The following is a 20,266-nucleotide window of genomic DNA, read 5'->3' on the forward strand; positions in this document are numbered from 1 at the left end:
TTTTGTTGACCTTTGTCCATGGAAGGTCCCTGCAAAATTTCATTGAAATTGGTTCAGGGGTTTTGGAGAAGAAGTCGAAAATGTAAATTGTTTACGGACGCACGACGGACGACGGACGACGAACGACGGACGACGGACGACAGACGACGACGGACAAAAGGCGATCGCAATAGGTCACTTGAGACTTTGTCTCAGGTGACCTAAAAATCTAAATCAAACTACAAGCCAGATATCATTTCCTATGGTCATTCATAAGAACCTGTGGATAAATTTCAACAAAATTGACCCCTGTGACCTATAAAGTGAGTGAATGTGATTTATTTGAACAAACTTGGTAACCTTGTATCGAAGCATGGTACTTGCAAAAATCAACACCATTGTCGTTTAAGTTATTGAAAAGAAGTTGTTAAAAGATTTAGACCCATTTGACCCCATTACCTTGAAAGGGGGTCAAGTTCCTTCATTTGATCAAACCTGTTACCTGGCAGTTCTTATTCCTAGTTTACCATTATTGGCTCAAGGTACAATATCACGCTCACAAGGGTACTTTTGTATTTGGATGATGAGATTTATTTTAGAAGTGTTTTGTGAAAATAAATCAAAAGTAAGATATTGAATTGTGAAAATAAATCTCCTTATAATTAACTATACAGTATCATCACGCTGGGTGTTTTGGTTATTTAGAAGAAGGTGAAAGATTTAAACACATTTGACTCTTGTGTTTGGGGGCATAAAAATTGGAACAAAACAGTTCTTACAATAAGATTTTTTTTTAAATTTTTGTGTTTATCATTTTTTATTTTGTATGACAACTCATTACACAGAAACATTAATTTTCATATGGGAGAAAAGGTGAGATAATATTTCATGAACAAGGTGATATATGTACCTGTGCTGGATCTGTTCCTGGTCGTGAGCAGGGTCTTCTACAGGTACAATCTGTTCTTGTTTACCGACGCCTGTGGCACTCCCCTCCGGTGGGGGGTTAAACTCCTGGTGGTACTTCACATCTGACTGAGGGGCATCTACAAACACATTCAGTTAATACTCAGTCTCAGGTCTTGTGAAGAAATAAGAATATCAAAAAATAATTCTTCTTATTGTGAATGTATGACATGTTATAATGAGCAGTGCATAGTCATTGGATAGCTCTCCTGTATGCCATGGAACTGGATGCTATATAGGTCACTAAAGCTACAATTACATAACAAAAAATCCAAACAAATCTTGCTTTTTCTTTAGAATGTAAATAATTTCCAACTTACAAGATCTGCCAGCAGCTCTCTTGAGACAAAGCTCATCACTGATGTCAAATTGAATGACTACATCAATTCCACTAGCGGGTTCTGCTGCTGGCGGAGGTGGTCTAGGATCAGGCACAAGATTGGACTTTTTCTGCTTGCCCATTTTCTTCTCCTTCTCCTGCCCAGTGGCAAAACCAGTGAGTGCCTTTTCCAGTACCTTGGCCTGGTTGTAGTTGGTGGGGAAACCATCCAGCACCCAGCCTGTACCTTCTGGGATGTTCCTGGTACAAACAATTGTAAATATTGTGGTACAGCAGAAATAAGGAACATATACAGAAGATTTCCTATAATCATCAAACAAAATTTGCAAAATTCTTTTTCAATAGCATCAACATGAAGACTGTTTCCAGTTTTATATTTGCCTGCCAGAAATCCACATCTATTATTAATTTTAACATTCTTTTTATTGATAACACTATCAAGAAGTATTCAAAAGCCTAAAACTAAAATGAGAAAATAGAATCAAATCTTTATACCATATGTAATCTGCAAATACTGTTCATGGGAACATCACATCATTATTAGAACTATTACTTATAGCTTCTTTTGCATTTGAATTCAAGTTTGAAATATAACGAATACAAAAGGGTAAGATGAAATTTTGTTCAATTATTTTATAGATAACTGAGAATTGCAAGAAACATTCTTTGTGTACAGTATTTGTGTTGATCACAGCAGACAGTCCTAAACTCTGGCTATTATAGTACATGTAATCTTTATACTTCCAGATTTTTTTTATTTTGGTTAGTGGTTGTGCTTGGGTACAAGATATCTTTATTATCATTATATTTATATTTTCAAGGTAAGTGTTGTCAATATTATTACCTGATTTTGTCAACCAAAATATCCACAATGATTTGGTCATCTATTGGGGCCCCTCTCTTCAGATACCTTAACGCCTTCGCTCCAAGTTTCGAACGATTTGTCGGCTATAATATAGAACATAAACAAGATAATTTGATATGTTATTAATAGAAGATCAAATGAGGGTCTGCTGTTCCCTAGCACTAATATTTTTATATAATGGTAAGTATGCTGATATTTAATCCAAATTTTATTTAGTTTCCCAAGTTGTGGAAATCATGATGTGAAGTAGATTAATTACTTAAAAAGTCATCGTATGAATTATAATGTATAATAAAAATACTTTTTTTTCTTTTCTAAATGCATTTATGATTGGAATATCTTAAATTTGTGATTGATTGCAGAAATGAGGACCGACTTTGTACATTTTGCCTTACCACTGGTTTTGGTGCTTGCTTCTCTTTTGGTTTCTTAGTTTTCTTGGCCTCATCAACCTGTTCTGTAGAGGGCTCAGCACCGGGTGCTGCTTCAGTAGGTTCGGCGGCCGCGTCCCCCTCTGTAGCGACTGGTTCTTCTGACGAGGGTTCTGTTGGTTTATCACCAAAGCTTGCTGCAGAGGCATCAAGGTCAGTCGGTGCTGTGATAACAACACAACACCAGTAAGTACAAACCATAAGTGTGGAGGCCCAAGATTTATTATGTCAGCATGAATGTATTAGTCGATCACTTATGATGGTTAATTATGGTAAAATGTTATTAAGGGATCATGAATACATTTGATTCTTTGGATTGTTTCAAACTCATATACATGTCATGAAGAATTAAAGAGAATAAGAAATCACATATTTATAAATGTATTTTTAACATTCTATATTTCATAAAGAAACTAATCTGAAGCAAGTTTCATTATCTTGTGAAATATTTTTAGGAATGATTGGTAATGGTCAGGGTTCAAACCAACCCAGAATCTACTCATTGTCTAGTCAGGTCTACATCCTCCTATAGAACTATCACAGATTCACTAAATACTAAAGTCATGCCTACATCCTCCTATAGAGCTATCACAGATAACTAACTACTGACCATCATGTAATCACTATTTTTTAATGTCTCTTTTTTCAGAAAGCTGAAGTCTGTCCAGAACACATAGAAACCTTTTCTTTCTTATTATGTTTTTACTAAACAACCATTGACATGGAATTAAAGTCAACCATCACCATATTTAAAACATTAAAACATGCAGATTATAGTCATCTTTATCAACATAAATAACTTGCATGCACCAGTGATCAGCTCCAGCAGGATAGAAACTCTCTGCAGGTTAACCTAGAGATGAAGCTATAATTCTCGTTTATAATTGAATGGCAAGAACATTAACATATTTTCCTTGAGAGACAATGAAGGGTACGTGTACTAGCTAAACAGGACAACGGTCAGGGATTGGCTATATATATGTATTTATAGCTATAAGAACGGGAAAACCTCAAAACCTCATCTAACAATTTCAGAAAGATGACAAAAAATCTCAATTGTTTTTGGGGGAGGGGGCTGAAATCTGAAATAAAACAAGGTGCAAGTGGGTATGAATCATTAGCTAACCAAATAATGTTTCCATTGGAAGGGTGGGTTAGGGAAGGGATATCACACTGTGGATATCTAAACATTAAAATGATGTGATAATGATTTGAAGCATATGAGAGATTTTTCCACAGACTTTTTATTTTTGTCCTTCATCATGAGTTATTCGGGCGTTGAAATGTGATGAACTACGAACCACTAATATTGTGATAATTCAACGAAATGTCAGTTATTTTTATTCTGAAAATCAAAACCCTATGATAAGCTGGTGCACAGACAAACATACAAGAGGAGTATATATATGCAGAGGAGAGGATGCTTAATGGTACCCGGCTCAGTTATCACTGCTAGTAAGCTTATGGCTGTATTCATGGATACGGTAATCACAAAATGGCGGCCACCATCACACAAAGCATCATATACATACAATATAACCTGTCCAAACTAAACATCACTAGGACAAAGATCCCAATCTATTATCATATAACACAGGTTCAAACAACAGTAAATCTGTACTAACAGTGGGGCCTCGTTCACAGAGGTCAGATTAGACAGATCTCACCGTACCATTGCAGATTCTACAGATGTTAGATTAGACAGATCTCACCATACCATTGCAGATTCTACAGATGTCAGATTAGACAGATCTCACCATACCATTGCAGATTCTACAGGGTTCAGATTAGACAGATCTCACAGTACCATTGCAGATTCTGCAGGGTTCAGATTAGACAGATCTCACCGCACCATTGCAGATTCTACAGATGTCAGATTAGACAGATCTCACCGTACCATTGCAGATTCTACAGTTGTCAGATTAGACAGATCTCACCGTACCATTGCAGATTCTACAGAGGTCAGTTTAGACAGATCTCAATGTACCATTGCAGATTCTACAGATGTCAGATTAGACAGATCTCACCGTACCATTGCAGATTCTACAGAGTTCAGATTAGACAGATCTCAATGTACCATTGCAGATTCTACAGGGTTCAGATTAGACAGATCTCACCGTACCATTGCAGATTCTACAGGGTTCAGATTAGACAGATATCACCGTACCATTGCAGATTCTACTGGGTTCAGATTAGGCAGGTTACATTATACAGACTTAAGCCTTGTGATGCTGCCACAAATGAAGTCATAGCATTATAAATGGGTTTAGTGACTCTTGGAGAAAGTGGTAAATGTAGAGTGGAATTATTACCAAAAAGAAAACAGGGACCTTAAATCATGGTTGTAAGCAAAGTGGCAAATTGAAGGTGGGGCATTATATTATAGTGTTACCAGGTACTGTAACTTATTTCTACATAGTTTGTAGTTTTACCAACATACCATTTGGGTGCACTGATAAAGTAATAAATTGAGCTGTGCATATTACTAGACAGTTAATGATGACATTCCATTTTCTCTAACTGAGCCTCCCGTGATAGAGAATAGTCTGCATAACGTTTCTGACTAGATGACCGCCATCTTGTAAGGCCATGTAAAAACACATTTCTTTCAATTACATGTGCATTCTTATGAATACCTGGGTTGATAGACATAAAAAATATTAACATTTTTTAATTCCATTTTCAATGAGGCTTATACATGTATACAAATGCTTATAGCACAATATTTTCCCTGATACATGCGTTACCGTGTAACTGAGCCAGTAGAAATATACTATGTAGCCAGAAATATGCAAGTTGTTTTAACTTCCACAATTTTCAATTTTCGAGGTAATTTTCAATTGGTGAAAATTAATTCCAGTTCTTTTTTTACTTATTGTACCCTTTTTTTATTATTTTTCCTGTCACGGTTGAAAGTTGATCTCATTTAGATTTTGTCCACAATAATACAATCAATATAAATTAAGATAAAATATTATCACAAGTACTTTTGCCTGTTATGATCATGCATGGAAAATTATAATTATCATTAAGGATTGTAAAAATTACTGATGTTGGACAGTGGATACTATATTTAAGATTACTGTGAAAAACCTACACATGCATATTTCTGGTTACATCATACTTAACTAAGATTATATAAGGTCATGCAGTGGTATGTATTTTGTACTGAGTCATACTAGAAGGGAGAGTATATAGACAGTCAGTACTAGTCAGACAGAAGGAGAGATTTCCACACGTAAAATCGTGCCCAGATACCTCCGGCGTGATGTGTTAGGTACTCTAGAGTGCCCTCCCCTGTCGGTGCTCGTACACAAATCTCAATTCCTGGACAAAGCATGGTAATGGGTATATATGTGTTAGTGCAATAACCATCTATATCAGGGTCACTATCGGGTTAAGTGACCTAAAGCGGTCCAGCAGTTGTATCAAATCAGTTTTTATCTTCATCATACATACTATAAGTGAAGGGGAAGCTGTATTCTCTCTAACATCTTATATTTATTACTCTGTTGGAGCAATGCAATGTGTGCTGCCTGAAACATCTAACATCTTATATTTATTACTGTTGGAGCAATGCAATGTGTGCTGCCTGAAACATCTAACATCTTATATTTATTACTCTGTTGGAGCAATGCAATGTGTGCTGCCTGAAANTACTCTGAGCAATGCAATGTGTGCTGCCTGAAACATCTAACATCTTATATTTATTACTCTGAGCAATGCAATGTGTGCTGCCTGAAACATCTAACATCTTATATTTATTACTCTGAGCAATGCAATGTGTGCTGCCTGAAACATCTAACATCTTATATTTATTACTCTGAGCAATGCAATGTGTGCTGCCTGAAACATCTAACATCTTATATTTATTACTCTGAGCAATGCAATGTGTGCTGCCTGAAACATCTAACATCTTATATTTATTACTCTGAGCAATGCAATGTGTGCTGCCTGAAACATCTAACATCTTATATTTATTACTCTGAGCAATGCAATGTGTGCTGCCTGAAACATCTAACATCTTATATTTATTACTCTGAGCAATGCAATGTGTGCTGCCTGAAACATCTAACATCTTATATTTATTACTCTGAGCAATGCAATGTGTGCTGCCTGAAACATCTAATATCTGTGTCCATTTGTATAAATAAACAAGTTATTTATTGATACAAATGTTCCTTGCTCAGAAGTATTTTGCAGATCCTTTGTTCACAATATTAGGACTGTTTTGATAAATAGTTTGCAAACACATATATGATACAGTATTTGTTTCTTAATCTCTAGATCTGTATCGGAATCTTAAATGTTTTTCTCGACCCCATTTTGAATAGTAACATCCTATGAGGAGCAGTGTGTTAGAGTTGACAGTTAATACAGGATATACCAACAACTAGTGTATTACTTATTTAGTATCCTGGTATCTACCAACCAGAGCCTAGTTGTTCAAAGCTTCATCTGATGTCAACTCAACTTCACAGTCCTTTCTTTTTCTTTCTATCTGTTTTTGTAGTAACTTTCATAAGGTATCTGACCAAATGTTGTTTGTTATTTCAGAATAAAGCAAATATCTGGTAATATGAATTTAATATTAACTTCACCAAGGGCATCCCCAAAATAGACAAAAGCTCTAACATTATTTAAAAGTCTAGTTGTTTATGGGCTCTACACAGCTGGCAGTCAAACAACATAACCTTATGCTTAGGTAATACATGTATATATATATGTATATACAATTATTTTTTTGTTTCATCAATTTGAATTGTTTAAAATTGATTTGATTTAATTATGAATTTCAACATTTTTTACAATATTCCAGGTAAAAAATCTACTTTCATATGTCGTTAGGCTACTTGGACTGAGAACAACTGAGCTCTGGTAACAGTACATATTATCACCAATGTTATATAATCACCAATGTTATATAATCACCAATGTTATATAATCACCAATGTGTTATATAATCACCAATGTTATATAATCACCAATGTTATTATTATTGTTTACAAATGATATAATCACCACATTACAGAGATTTACAGGAATGTAGCGAGTGACATTTAATGACAAAAAGTCATTATGACAAAACGGTTAAAATTACAATAAAATAAAATATTCATCAGTTTAACTTTTCCCCCAAAAAATGAACAAAATATTACCATCAAAACAGTCACAATATTTCAGATGACATGCAAACAGATAATTAGTATTCAAACTTTGCTATGTTAGGTTTTTGGATCATGGAATCAAGACAAAGAGGTATATGCTGTATACCTATATGAGATATAAAAAAAAAATTCCAACTGGTTAATATGACTGGTGTGACTGATTACTAATTAGTTAGTAGTTATGTTATTATACGATTCTGTTAACTTTATAATGGTGACCTATCACAATGATAAGAAAGCACAAGCTTTTGGCACCAACTCTGTGTCATTACTTCAATATTATATTTACACAATATCAAACAATTCATCATTTTTTTTAAATAAATCATCAGCTAAGTAGTGAATTCATTCATATTGCTGAAAAAAGTATAAAATATATGAAGCAAAATTCCAATATGTCATAGTTAAAATATGTTATAAGACAGAGAACCAGATGAAAACCAAACAAACACCATTACATATAACACCGTTGTGCATATCTGAGAAATATCATGTGCAGATCATAAACAGACAATAATCAATCTAAATGGAGGGGAAAGGTAGACGAATACACAAAATTGAGGTATTGTAAGGATGGGTCAGTTATAGGTATCATATTTTTACCTGTAGGATGTTCCCCGAAATCTGTAGCTGATCGGTCTTCCATCATTGTTGACTCCGATTCCTGTATAAAACAGATGAATTGTAACAAGTATTGTAAACTTGGAATCAGAACACAAGGTAATCCATGCTGATTTGTACTGCAAGTATCAATACGCTGAATGCAAGCATATGTACAAATTTGAGTTTGAATTATATTGTAGAACTACCAGTATCCAAATTTTGTGATATTTTTTATTTCTACTGTCAAAGGCAGCACTATTTAAAAGAATATGGTACTGTAAAATATCAAATTGTTCTACAAGCTAAAATGAGTTGACAGATGCATTGTTTTAAACTACAGAGACACACTCTAATCATTTAATATAACATAGCTATCCTGTGAAAATGAAGTATAAAACAATAAAGTTATGTTCGTGTATTTATCAGAAATAAGCATTTCATTTAAAAATATTTTTATTTCTGTGCAAGAACTCAATATTCCAAAACAGACAGGAAGTATTTCCCCATAGTAAATTGGATATATTTACAATATCATTTATGAGGCAGAGCACAAATGGAAAAAAATTACAACATTTGGAGTACCAAGTTATGAAGTAAAATACACGTCAGAAAGCAAGTTTTTTTTATATTTATTCATCAAAACATTTTACAGCACAGACTACAGAACTGTTTGATTAGTTTTCACTGAGGAGTTATGAATAGAAAACAAATGAAAGTATAGGAACTTGTTATTCACAGTCACTAAACAATTACACTACAACAAACATTAGAACCCCACAGTCACTAAACAATTACGCTACAACAAACATTAGACCCCCACAGTCACTAAACCATTACAATACAACAAACATTAGAACCCCACAGACACTAAACAATTACATTACAACAAACATTAGAACCCCAGTCACTAAACAATTACACTACAACAAACATTAGAACCCAACAGTCACTAAACAATTACACTACAACAAAAATTAGAACCCCACAGTCACCAAACAATTACACTACACCAAACATTAGAACCCCACAGTCACTAAACAATTGCACTACAACAAACATTAGAACCCCACAGTCACCAAACAATTACACTACAACAATCATTAGAACCCCACAGTCACTAAACAATTGCACTACAACAAACATTAGAACCCCACAGTCACCAAACAATTACACTACAACAAACATTAGAACCCCACAGTCACCAAACAATTACACTACACCAAACATTAGAACCCCACAGTCACTAAACAATTACGCTACAACAAACATTAGACCCCCACAGTCACTAAACAATTACACTACAACAAAAATTAGAACCCCACAGTCACCAAACAATTACACTACAACAATCATTAGAACCCCACAGTCACTAAACAATTACAATAAAACAAACATTAGAACCCCACAGTCACTAAACAATTACATTACAGCAAACATTAGAACCCCACAGTCACTAAACAATTGCACTACAACAAACATTAGAACCCCACAGTCACTAAACAATTGCACTACAACAAACATTAGAACCCCACAGTCACCAAACAATTACACTACACCAAACATTAGAACCCCACAGTCACTAAACAATTGCACTACAACAAACATTAGAACCCCACAGTCACCAAACAATTACACTACACCAAACATTAGAACCCCACAGTCACTAAACAATTACACTACATCAAACATTAGAACCCCACGGTCACTAAACAATTACGCTACAACAAACATTAGAACCCCACAGTCACCAAACAATTACACTACAACAATCATTAGAACCCCACAGTCACTAAACAATTGCACTACAACAAACATTAGAACCCCACAGTCACTAAACAATTACGCTACAACAAACATTAGAACCCCACAGTCACCAAACAATTACACTACACCAAACATTAGAACCCCACAGTCACTAAACAATTACATTACAACAAACATTAGAACCCCACAGTTTCAGTGTTTATGTTGACTGACCAGTTGTAGTTACAACAGTGACGACATAAAACCCAACCAACACAGACCGACGAGTAACATTAACAGTTGACACAGCTGCATCTCTACTGTGTAACTTTACCCTCTACAAAATACACATATTACACTGTATTGTATTGACTGTGTAACTTTACCCTCTACAAAATACACATATTACACTGTATATTATTGACTATGTAACTTTACCCTCTACAAAATACACATATTACATTGTATTGTATTGACTGTGTAACTTTACCCTCTACAAAATACACATAATACACTGTATTGTATCGACTGTGTTACTTTACCCTCTACAAAATACACATATTACACTGTATTGTATTGACTATATAACTTTACCCTCTACAAAATACACATAATACACTGTATTGTATTGACTGTGTAACTTAACCCTCTACAAAATACACATATTACACTGTATTGTATTGACTAGCTTGGAATTTCAATAAACAATATTCTATTTGACCATACTATGTTAAAATGACTGTCCTGATCTAGAAGCATGCACCTATATATATATATTCAAAACAGTTCAGGAATTACAAGCTGTTTATACAAAAAAAAGCCATGCAGTTTATAAGATGATTAAGATAGCGGTACCCATTTCTGCAGCTATAACATGATATACCAATAAAGTGATTTCACCTGTACTGAATTACTACAGTAACTAAGGTAGAACATGCGTTCTCACTAACAGGTAACTACTGAATGACTACAGTAACTAAGGTAGAGCATGCGTTCTCACTAACAGGTAACTGTCTGGCTGATGCACCACTGTGAGGGACTTTACTTCCATGCATTAGGACAGCGACACAGACTTTGTTTACAGTACATAAACAACATACAGTATGTGAAGTTTAGTATGGTCAGAGATTTTGATTATTACACTACATTTTTCTGTGAACCTTTTTCCATCCACATGTTAATACACAGTAAACTGTTGTTAAAACACGTCTTACCAGCCTTGACAGAGATTTCTGTGTATGTACATGTACACATATATTAACACAGTGAAATAATAAATATATTTATTTTACTGGATACAGTGTTCTTATTTTTATTGGTTATGAAATATTTAAATTTCAATGAATGGTTTCTAAGAACATGCTTCTAAACCTACACCTTACATAAGCCTAAATCCACGTGGAGAATTATAGATTTTTTGCATATCTTGACAATAAAATATAATAATCAATAAAAAGCAGAAAGGTATACATAATCATGATCTGCATATATTCCATTCAGGTTTTAAGTAATCTCCTAGTTGATTTGTTCTTTTAAGTTCTGAACTATGATAAAAATACTGGCTTCAGTTTTTGACAATACAGATTCTGGTCTGTACGACAGTTTCAGTCTTTGACAATACAGATTCTGGTCTGTACAACAGTTTCAGTCTTTGACAATACATTGATTCTGGTCTGAACGGCAGTTTCAGTCTTTGACAATACAGAATCTGGTCTCTACGACAGTTTCAGTCTTTGACAATACAGATTCTGGTCTGTACGACAGTTTCAGTCTTTGACAATACATTGATTCTGGTCTGTACGACAGTTTCAGTCTTTGACAATACATTGATTCTGGTCTGTACGACAGTTTCAGTCTTTGACAATACATTGATTCTGGTCTGTACGACAGTTTCAGTCTTTGACAATACATTGATTCTGGTCTGTACGACAGTTTCAGTCTTTGACAATACATTGATTCTGGTCTGTACGACAGTTTCAGTCTTTGACAATACATTGATTCTGGTCTGTACGACAGTTTCAGTCTTTGACAATACATTGATTCTGGTCTGTACGACAGTTTCAGTCTTTGACAATACATTGATTCTGGTCTGTACGACAGTTTCAGTCTTTGACAATACATTGATTCTGGTCTGTACGACAGTTTCAGTCTTTGACAATACATTGATTCTGGTCTGTACGACAGTTTCAGTCTTTGACAATACATTGATTCTGGTCTGTACGACAGTTTCAGTCTTTGACAATACATTGATTCTGGTCTGTACGACAGTTTCAGTCTTTGACAATACATTGATTCTGGTCTGTACGACAGTTTCAGTCTTTGACAATACATTGATTCTGGTCTGTACGACAGTTTCAGTCTTTGACAATACATTGATTCTGGTCTGTACGACAGTTTCAGTCTTTGACAATACATTGATTCTGGTCTGTACGACAGTTTCAGTCTTTGACAATACATTGATTCTGGTCTGTACGACAGTTTCAGTCTTTGACAATACATTGATTCTGGTCTGTACGACAGTTTCAGTCTTTGACAATACATTGATTCTGGTCTGTACGACAGTTTCAGTCTTTGACAATACATTGATTCTGGTCTGTACGACAGTTTCAGTCTTTGACAATACATTGATTCTGGTCTGTACGACAGTTTCAGTCTTTGACAATACATTGATTCTGGTCTGTACGACAGTTTCAGTCTTTGACAATACATTGATTCTGGTCTGTACGACAGTTTCAGTCTTTGACAATACATTGATTCTGGTCTGTACGACAGTTTCAGTCTTTGACAATACATTGATTCTGGTCTGTACGACAGTTTCAGTCTTTGACAATACATTGATTCTGGTCTGTACGACAGTTTCAGTCTTTGACAATACATTGATTCTGGTCTGTACGACAGTTTCAGTCTTTGACAATACATTGATTCTGGTCTGTACGACAGTTTCAGTCTTTGACAATACATTGATTCTGGTCTGTACGACAGTTTCAGTCTTTGACAATACATTGATTCTGGTCTGTACGACAGTTTCAGTCTTTGACAATACATTGATTCTGGTCTGTACGACAGTTTCAGTCTTTGACAATACATTGATTCTGGTCTGTACGACAGTTTCAGTCTTTGACAATACATTGATTCTGGTCTGTACGACAGTTTCAGTCTTTGACAATACATTGATTCTGGTCTGTACGACAGTTTCAGTCTTTGACAATACATTGATTCTGGTCTGTACGACAGTTTCAGTCTTTGACAATACAGATTCTGGTCTGTACGACAGTTTCAGTCTTTGACAATACATTGATTCTGGTCTGTACGACAGTTTCAGTCTTTGACAATACATTGATTCTGGTCTGTACGACAGTTTCAGTCTTTGACAATACAGATTCTGGTCTGTACGACAGTTTCAGTCTTTGACAATACATTGATTCTGGTCTGTACGACAGTTTCAGTCTTTGACAATACATTGATTCTGGTCTGTACAACAGTTTCAGTCTTTGACAATACAGATTCTGGTCTGTACGACAGTTTCAGTCTTTGACAATACATTGATTCTGGTCTGTACGACAGTTTCAGTCTTTGACAATACATTGATTCTGGTCTGTACGGCAGTTTCAGTCCTTGACAATACAGATTCTGGTCTGTACGACAGTTTCAGTCCTTGACAATACAGATTCTGGTCTATACGACAGTTTCAGTCTTTGACAATACAGATTCTGGTCTATACGACACATACCTCCACCAACATGGTTTCTCCTGTCTTGTTGGCCTCTACAGCCTCGTTGATTAACTCATCAGAGGATAGTACCATCAGTCGATGTTCTGTACACAAGAATATATATCATTGTTATAAGAATTCTCTCTTTTTCTTTTACAAGCAATTACATTTTTCACCAGAGATTAAAATATAAAATCATATGTCGAAATTTCATTTCTCGACATGAATCATGTTTATCAAGTGTATATACATAAATGTAGTTTTACCTAGAAAAATAGCTCATTGTAAACAAAAACGTTATTTGCTCTAAGAAGCAGCAAATAGAAATTAGACGAAAATGGAAATTATCACCACATTTTTTTTTATTGAGATCATTCTCAAAGTTAGAAACTTTTATAAAACTGGGCCTTGTCTCACTGACAAGATGTCACCTAATGAATTTAATTTTACCAGTGAAAATGTATCTTATTTCCTTTGTAATTGTTGCTCACCTTCAGCAAGTTTTTTCACAACTGTGGTCTTTCCACTGAAAACTTTTCCTAAAATACAGGCACGAATAGGGAAGGGAGGAAACTCTGGAGGGGGTGGCGGAGGCTACAATGAGCAGATACAAGGCAACTGATTAATACATATCTTTTTGTCAAATCTTGAGAGAAAATGGTCTATATGTTGGTTTCAGAAACTGAATTTCAAGCTGATGTATTCGATTATTTAACAATTTTGTTACATTTTCATATTTATACATTTCTTACTAGGTGTTATTTCTGAGATTAAATAATTGTGAATTGATTAGCAAAATTTTTATTGTAATTGATAAGGTTCTTTACAGCAGAGAAGTTTGAGACTTACGCTGGGAGGGTGGACCATGTTGAAGAGCCTCTGTATGATGTGGCCCATGATAGGGTTGTCCCGTGGAGGCTTGGTCACCTCACATCCCTCGGGGGGCTGCCATTCGCCAGTCATGTTCTGGTGACAGATATCAATACAGAGTTAGGTCTACAATATGTCTTAGGGAATAAATGATAAGTACACATAGGAGGTAAAAACATCAACTATCTATAACTGAGGTAATGTTGCAAAACCCTGCTACAAAAAATATGTTTTGCATTCCAATAGGATGAAGGGTTACCCTAGTTTTGACATGAAGTTACTTGTGTGGATGGTTTGTGGAGTACTTAAGGACAGCAGTAGATATTAAGTATTGACTGAATAAGTTTTATTACTTTCATTCAAAAAAAAAATACAATTAAATAAGGTATATTAGAATGATTTACTTGATTTCAGAATTTATGATTATTTTATTTTCAACCTTTTGAAGTATTTTTTTTTTTAAAAAGGCAACTTAAAATAACAGATTTGTGAGGAATCTTTGTTCAGAGAGAAATTACCTTGTACTCCATGAAATCACCTTCGTCTAACAACTGCTGTCGTTCTTCCTCCAAGATCTGTTCTGGCGTTGGCTCTGTTGACTCAATGGCTGGAGCTTGCTCAAATAGAGGCTTGCCTGCCACAAACAGGGCCGTCCATTCTCGCATCAACTTCTCAGGTAGTAACCTACAGGTGTGGAACAGTCACAAGTCAGCAATGAATGAAGGTCACGAATCAGTCACTGAGTCTTTCACAGAACAGTCACAAGTCAGCAACGAAAAAATGGTCAAAAACAGTCGTTGAGTCTATCACAGAACAGTCACTGAGTCTGTCATAGAACAGGTCACAAGTCATCAACAGGTCACAAATTAGTCACTGAGTCTGTCACAGAACAGTCACAAGTCAGCAATGAATGAAGGTCACAGTCACTGAGTTTGTCACAGAACAGGTCACAAGTCATCAACAGGTCACAAACAGTCACTGAGTCTGTCACAGAACAGGTCACACGTCTGCAACAGGTCACAAACAGTCACTGAGTCTGTCACAGAACAGTCACAAGTCAGCAACGAAAACAAATGTCACATACAGTCCCTGAGTCTGTCACATAACAGTCACTGAGTCTGTCACATAACAGTCACAAGTCAGCAGCAAAAGAAAAGTCACAAACAGTCAAGGAGTCTGTCACAGAACAGGTCACAAGTCAGCAACGAAAAAAAAGGTCACAAACAGTCACTGAGTCTGTCACAGAACAGGTCACAAAGCAACAACAGGTCACAGACAGTCACTGAGTCTGTCATTGGACAGTCAAAAGTCAGCAACAAAAGAAAGGTCACAAATCAGTCACTGAATCTGTCACAGAACAGGTCACAAGTCAGCAATAGGTCACAAACAGTCACTGAGTCTGTCACAGAACAGGTCACAAGTAAGCAACAGGTCACAAACAGTCACTGAGTCTGGCACAGAACAGGTCACAAGTCAGCAACGAAAAGAAAGTCACAAACAGTCACTGAGTCTGTCACAGAACAGTCACAAGTCAGCAATGAATGAAGGTCACAGTCACTGAGTTTGTCACAGAACAGGTCACAAGTCAGCAACAGGACACAAACAGTCACTGAGTCTGTCACAGAACAGTCACAAGTCAGCAGCAAAAGAAAAATCACAAACAATCACTGCGTCTGTCACAGAACAGGTAACAAGTCAGCAGCAAAAAAAAAGTCACAAACAGTCCCTGAGTCTGTCACAGAACAGGTAACAAGTCAGCAGCAAAAGAAAAGTCACAAACATTCACTGAGTCTGTCACAGAACAGGTCACAAGTCAGCAACAGGTCACAAACAGTCACTGAGTCTGTCATTGGACAGTCACAAGTTAGCATCAAAAGAAAGGTCACAAATCAGTCACTGAGTCTGTCACAGAACAGGTCACAAGTCAGCAACAGGTCACAAACAGTCACTGAGTCTGTCACAGAACAGGTCACAAGTCAGCAACGAAAAAAAGGACACAAAGAGTCACTGAGTCTGTCACAGAACAGTCACAAGTCAGCAGCAAAAGAAAAGTCACAAACAGTCACTGAATCTGTCACAGAACAGGTCACAAGTCAGCAGCAAAAGAAAAGTCACAAACAGTCACTGAGTCTGTCACAGAACAGGTCACAAGTCAGCAGCAAAAGAAAAGTCACAAACAGTCACTGAATCTGTCACAGAACAGGTCACAAGTCAGCAACAGGTCACAAACAGTCACTGAGTCTGTCATTGGACAGTCACAAGTCAGCAACAAAAGAAAGGTCACAAATCAGTCACTGGGACATTCTTGTCACATGCATTTCACAGAAACAGGTCACAAGTTGATCACATATGCATTAACAGTGATACAATTGAGTTCCATCACACAGTTGTTGTCACCAATCTTCAATAATTTAATGAAACATAGTGTCAAATTTTAAAAACTCTTTTTCAAGCAGACATTAGACATTAGAGTATTTTTATTATCAGATCATTTTGAAGCCCAGGACAGGTATATTTCTTTTCATTTTCAACAAATATGAAAATATCACTCATATTTTTTTTTTATCTGAATATGTCGTCCCAAATTGAAGTATTGATCTACTTACTTATCTGTGAGTTCCCGGTATTCACCAACTTTACATGTAAAGTTCATTAACTCATTGACTACATCAAAACACATGTCGTAATGTTTCCGGTACTTGCTCTCAGCTCGTTCTGCTGCGATCTGGTCATGTTTTTCCTGATCTTTACGAGTTTGCTCTTCATATTCCTCACGAGCAAGTCTGGCCAATTCCTATCATCAAATAGGAAGAGTACAATATAACTTTTACAGAATGATTTCTTTCTGTCTAATTGGCATATTGACACTGTTCAGTATTCATTTTGTTCTCAACTTAATCAATAATAGACAGATTTGTTACAATATCCACACAAGTGATATGATTATGACACAGGACTATATCATCACACAAGAATTTACCCTTTTGAAGAATTAAAACATCAAGCAGAATATCATTTTTTCTTTATTTCATTTTTGAAAATTCGAAAATTGTAAGGTTCGAAGGGATCAATTCTGAGAAAGACTATGAATAAAACAAAACAAATTAACTATCAAAGATTGTACTTACAGATTCTCTGTTGAGAGCATCTTCAAAGTCCTTCAGACGTCGCTCCTCATACTGTTTCTCACGAAGGATCCTGTTTTTGCGGATGACTTCTTTCTCGTGACGAGTCTGCAGAAGTTGTACCGCAATCCTCCGTTCCTGTTGGGACTGTCTCATTAGGCGGTTCACCAGCATCTCCTCCCGACGTGCCTCCTGAAGACACAAGAACAAGTGTTAGTAAAGTGATTCTAAATCATGTAAATTGTTCAAAAGGATATTAGTCCCAGCCAGCTGTGAACATGTGCTGGTAGGCAACGGTTAACATCATGCTTTCTAAGGCTGCTTGAGGCACTGACTCTAAACAGGGCCTGGAAATATAAGTCTGGATTTATCTTAGGGCAGTCATTGGTATGATCATTGTCATTCCTCAATACCAGTTCAGTTAGCCATGCTTCTTCCCAGCTAAAAGGGGCTGGACATTGAAATGGCTACATTGTTCAGACAATATTACAGATATATAATATATGTTCAAGAAAATAAAAGAACCATCAGGACTCCACTCTATATGTCTGTATGCTGCATTATAATGAGCACAAGAGCAGTTAATTGAACCAAGTCTTTCTAGCAATTAAGCTTGCATTTGAAGCACCTTAACTATTTTATTGGTATCGTAAATTCATGTCTATCTTGACCTTAGAACTGTATTTTATGTGACTTTTTGCTTATCACTGGAATTATCAAATGTTTCTACTAAACCACACCTCCTGAGAATCATGTGCCATTAGCTGATCAACAAGGACTTTTCTTCGTCGCTTTTCACGCTCGTTCCTGGCTGACTGGTCCTCCTGAAGACGTTTACGGATTTTGCCAATATATTCATCATTTGAGGCTGGCTTGATGAGGTCTATTGATTCAGCCATAGGCTTCTCTTCATCCCTCACCATAATGTACTCAAGGTCTATAGATTCTCTGTAACAGAAATTAGGTGGAAATGTTAAACAACTTGATTTGAACGCGACTGCCCTGTCCTTATATAAAAGAACATTCTACCAAACCTTTTGCAAAAAGAAATTGTACAGTGCCATTAAATTTTTCTTCTTGTTCCTAATAATATATAAATTATATTACCCACTCCAATAATTTGTCTTTTAAAATGATTCTTAATCTGTTAATAAACAATTGCTGTCCAGTAATTTTAAAAACACACTTGATCCATCAGTTTTAAAATCCACCCACCATACAATTTTATAATTGCACAGTCACTAGTACATGTACTGTTATATGGATGTTAATTATTTATAAACAAAATTAATTTCTCACAAGGACAATCGTATTAAACACTTACTCATCCTCCTTTGATGGTGGTAAAATCATTTTCATCTTATCTTCAAAGTTAGATATTGACTGTTGTGTTTCCTGTGTATATAAGATAGACAAATACAGTCAAATTTTAGATGTTAAACTGCAACAATATCATTTATACATCATATCACCGAGGACGCATGTGTTCTGTTAAAGGATACTGATAAAGGTATGAAAATTCTTTCTCAAAATTTCGAAATTTTAAAACTCTAATTCAAATTACATTGCTGGTACAGCAATGTAATTTTGAAAAAGTTCTCGGAAACAATTTATAAAAAAACAACCTTTCCAATCATTTAGAGATCCTGTAGCAATTCCGAGATAAACACTTCTGCAAATGTACCTAATACAGTAAAAATGCTTTTAGTTATAAGTCTTACTACAAATCTGTGTATTCTGAGACATTTTTAATGAACCTCCAGTGAACTTACATTGGCTTCTTTCTTTTTCCTTATGTCCCTTTTCATCTGAATGGCCTTAGCTGTTTTACCTGGTGGTGGTTTAGGTATGTGTACTGTTGCTGCCCTGAAAATTAACATCAAAACACCATGCTTTACTGTCACATAAATGTCAGGGGTACACTTTCTCATTTAAGGTACTAGCATAATTTGAAACATTCTAAAACTACGCCCAAATATTTTCATATACAGTACTGAAAACTCACTAGCCGCAGTGAGGTATCAAATGTATTGAAACAACAACTTTATAGAGAGCTTATCCTAACTGCTTCACAAAGAAGTATTCATTGTAAAAGTACAAAAGGGTCAACCTTAAATTAAATAAATTAAAAACTAACTGTATTTTTGCAACAAGCTCGCTCTGTTTTTCTTTCATTAGACGAGATCTATTGAGTAGGGCCTCTCTCTGGCTCTGCTGCTGTCCTCTGATACGTTCTTGTTCCAAAAACCGGTCTTTAAAAGCTGTTTTTTCCATCTCAATTTGCTTTTCATGGAATCTCTCAACAAGTGCATCCAAGTTCAGGTCTGTTTGTCTAGGGGTGGCATGTTTCAATCGCTGAAATTAGAAAAAATATCCTCGAGTGTTGGTGGTGTTTTTAATTGGCTATGACAAAGACCACTGAAACCTACAATAGGGTCCACCTTAAATCATCAATTTAACTCAA

At 35.7% G+C, this 20,266-nt stretch overlaps 1 protein-coding gene across 4 annotated transcripts in view; it reads right to left on the reverse strand.

Annotated features, from left to right (window-relative positions):
• The window catches only part of LOC110465451 (sperm flagellar protein 2-like), a 58,697-nt gene that overhangs the window by 34,727 nt on the left and 3,704 nt on the right, over positions 1-20,266 (reverse strand). The window contains exons 4-20 of one of the 4 annotated variants that reach the window (XM_021521261.1): positions 19,940-20,157; positions 19,575-19,668; positions 19,127-19,197; positions 18,543-18,750; positions 17,806-17,994; positions 17,284-17,471; positions 15,196-15,361; positions 14,657-14,773; positions 14,299-14,401; positions 13,826-13,911; positions 11,310-11,327; positions 8,353-8,413; positions 5,840-5,908; positions 2,546-2,745; positions 2,130-2,233; positions 1,266-1,525; positions 890-1,025 (exon numbers count right to left, since the gene is read on the reverse strand). In XM_021521261.1, the coding sequence (XP_021376936.1) occupies positions 890-1,025; positions 1,266-1,525; positions 2,130-2,233; positions 2,546-2,745; positions 5,840-5,908; positions 8,353-8,413; positions 11,310-11,327; positions 13,826-13,911; positions 14,299-14,401; positions 14,657-14,773; positions 15,196-15,361; positions 17,284-17,471; positions 17,806-17,994; positions 18,543-18,750; positions 19,127-19,197; positions 19,575-19,668; positions 19,940-20,157 (2,288 nt within the window). The remainder of the gene's footprint in view (positions 1-889; positions 1,026-1,265; positions 1,526-2,129; positions 2,234-2,545; positions 2,746-5,839; positions 5,909-8,352; positions 8,414-11,309; positions 11,328-13,825; positions 13,912-14,298; positions 14,402-14,656; positions 14,774-15,195; positions 15,362-17,283; positions 17,472-17,805; positions 17,995-18,542; positions 18,751-19,126; positions 19,198-19,574; positions 19,669-19,939; positions 20,158-20,266) is intronic. The other 3 variants (XM_021521262.1, XM_021521263.1, XM_021521264.1) reach the window with 3 other exon arrangements.

The sequence above is a fragment of the Mizuhopecten yessoensis genome, unplaced genomic scaffold, assembly GCF_002113885.1.
Source record: "Mizuhopecten yessoensis strain PY_sf001 unplaced genomic scaffold, ASM211388v2 scaffold11079, whole genome shotgun sequence".
NCBI lineage: Eukaryota > Metazoa > Mollusca > Bivalvia > Pectinida > Pectinidae > Mizuhopecten > Mizuhopecten yessoensis.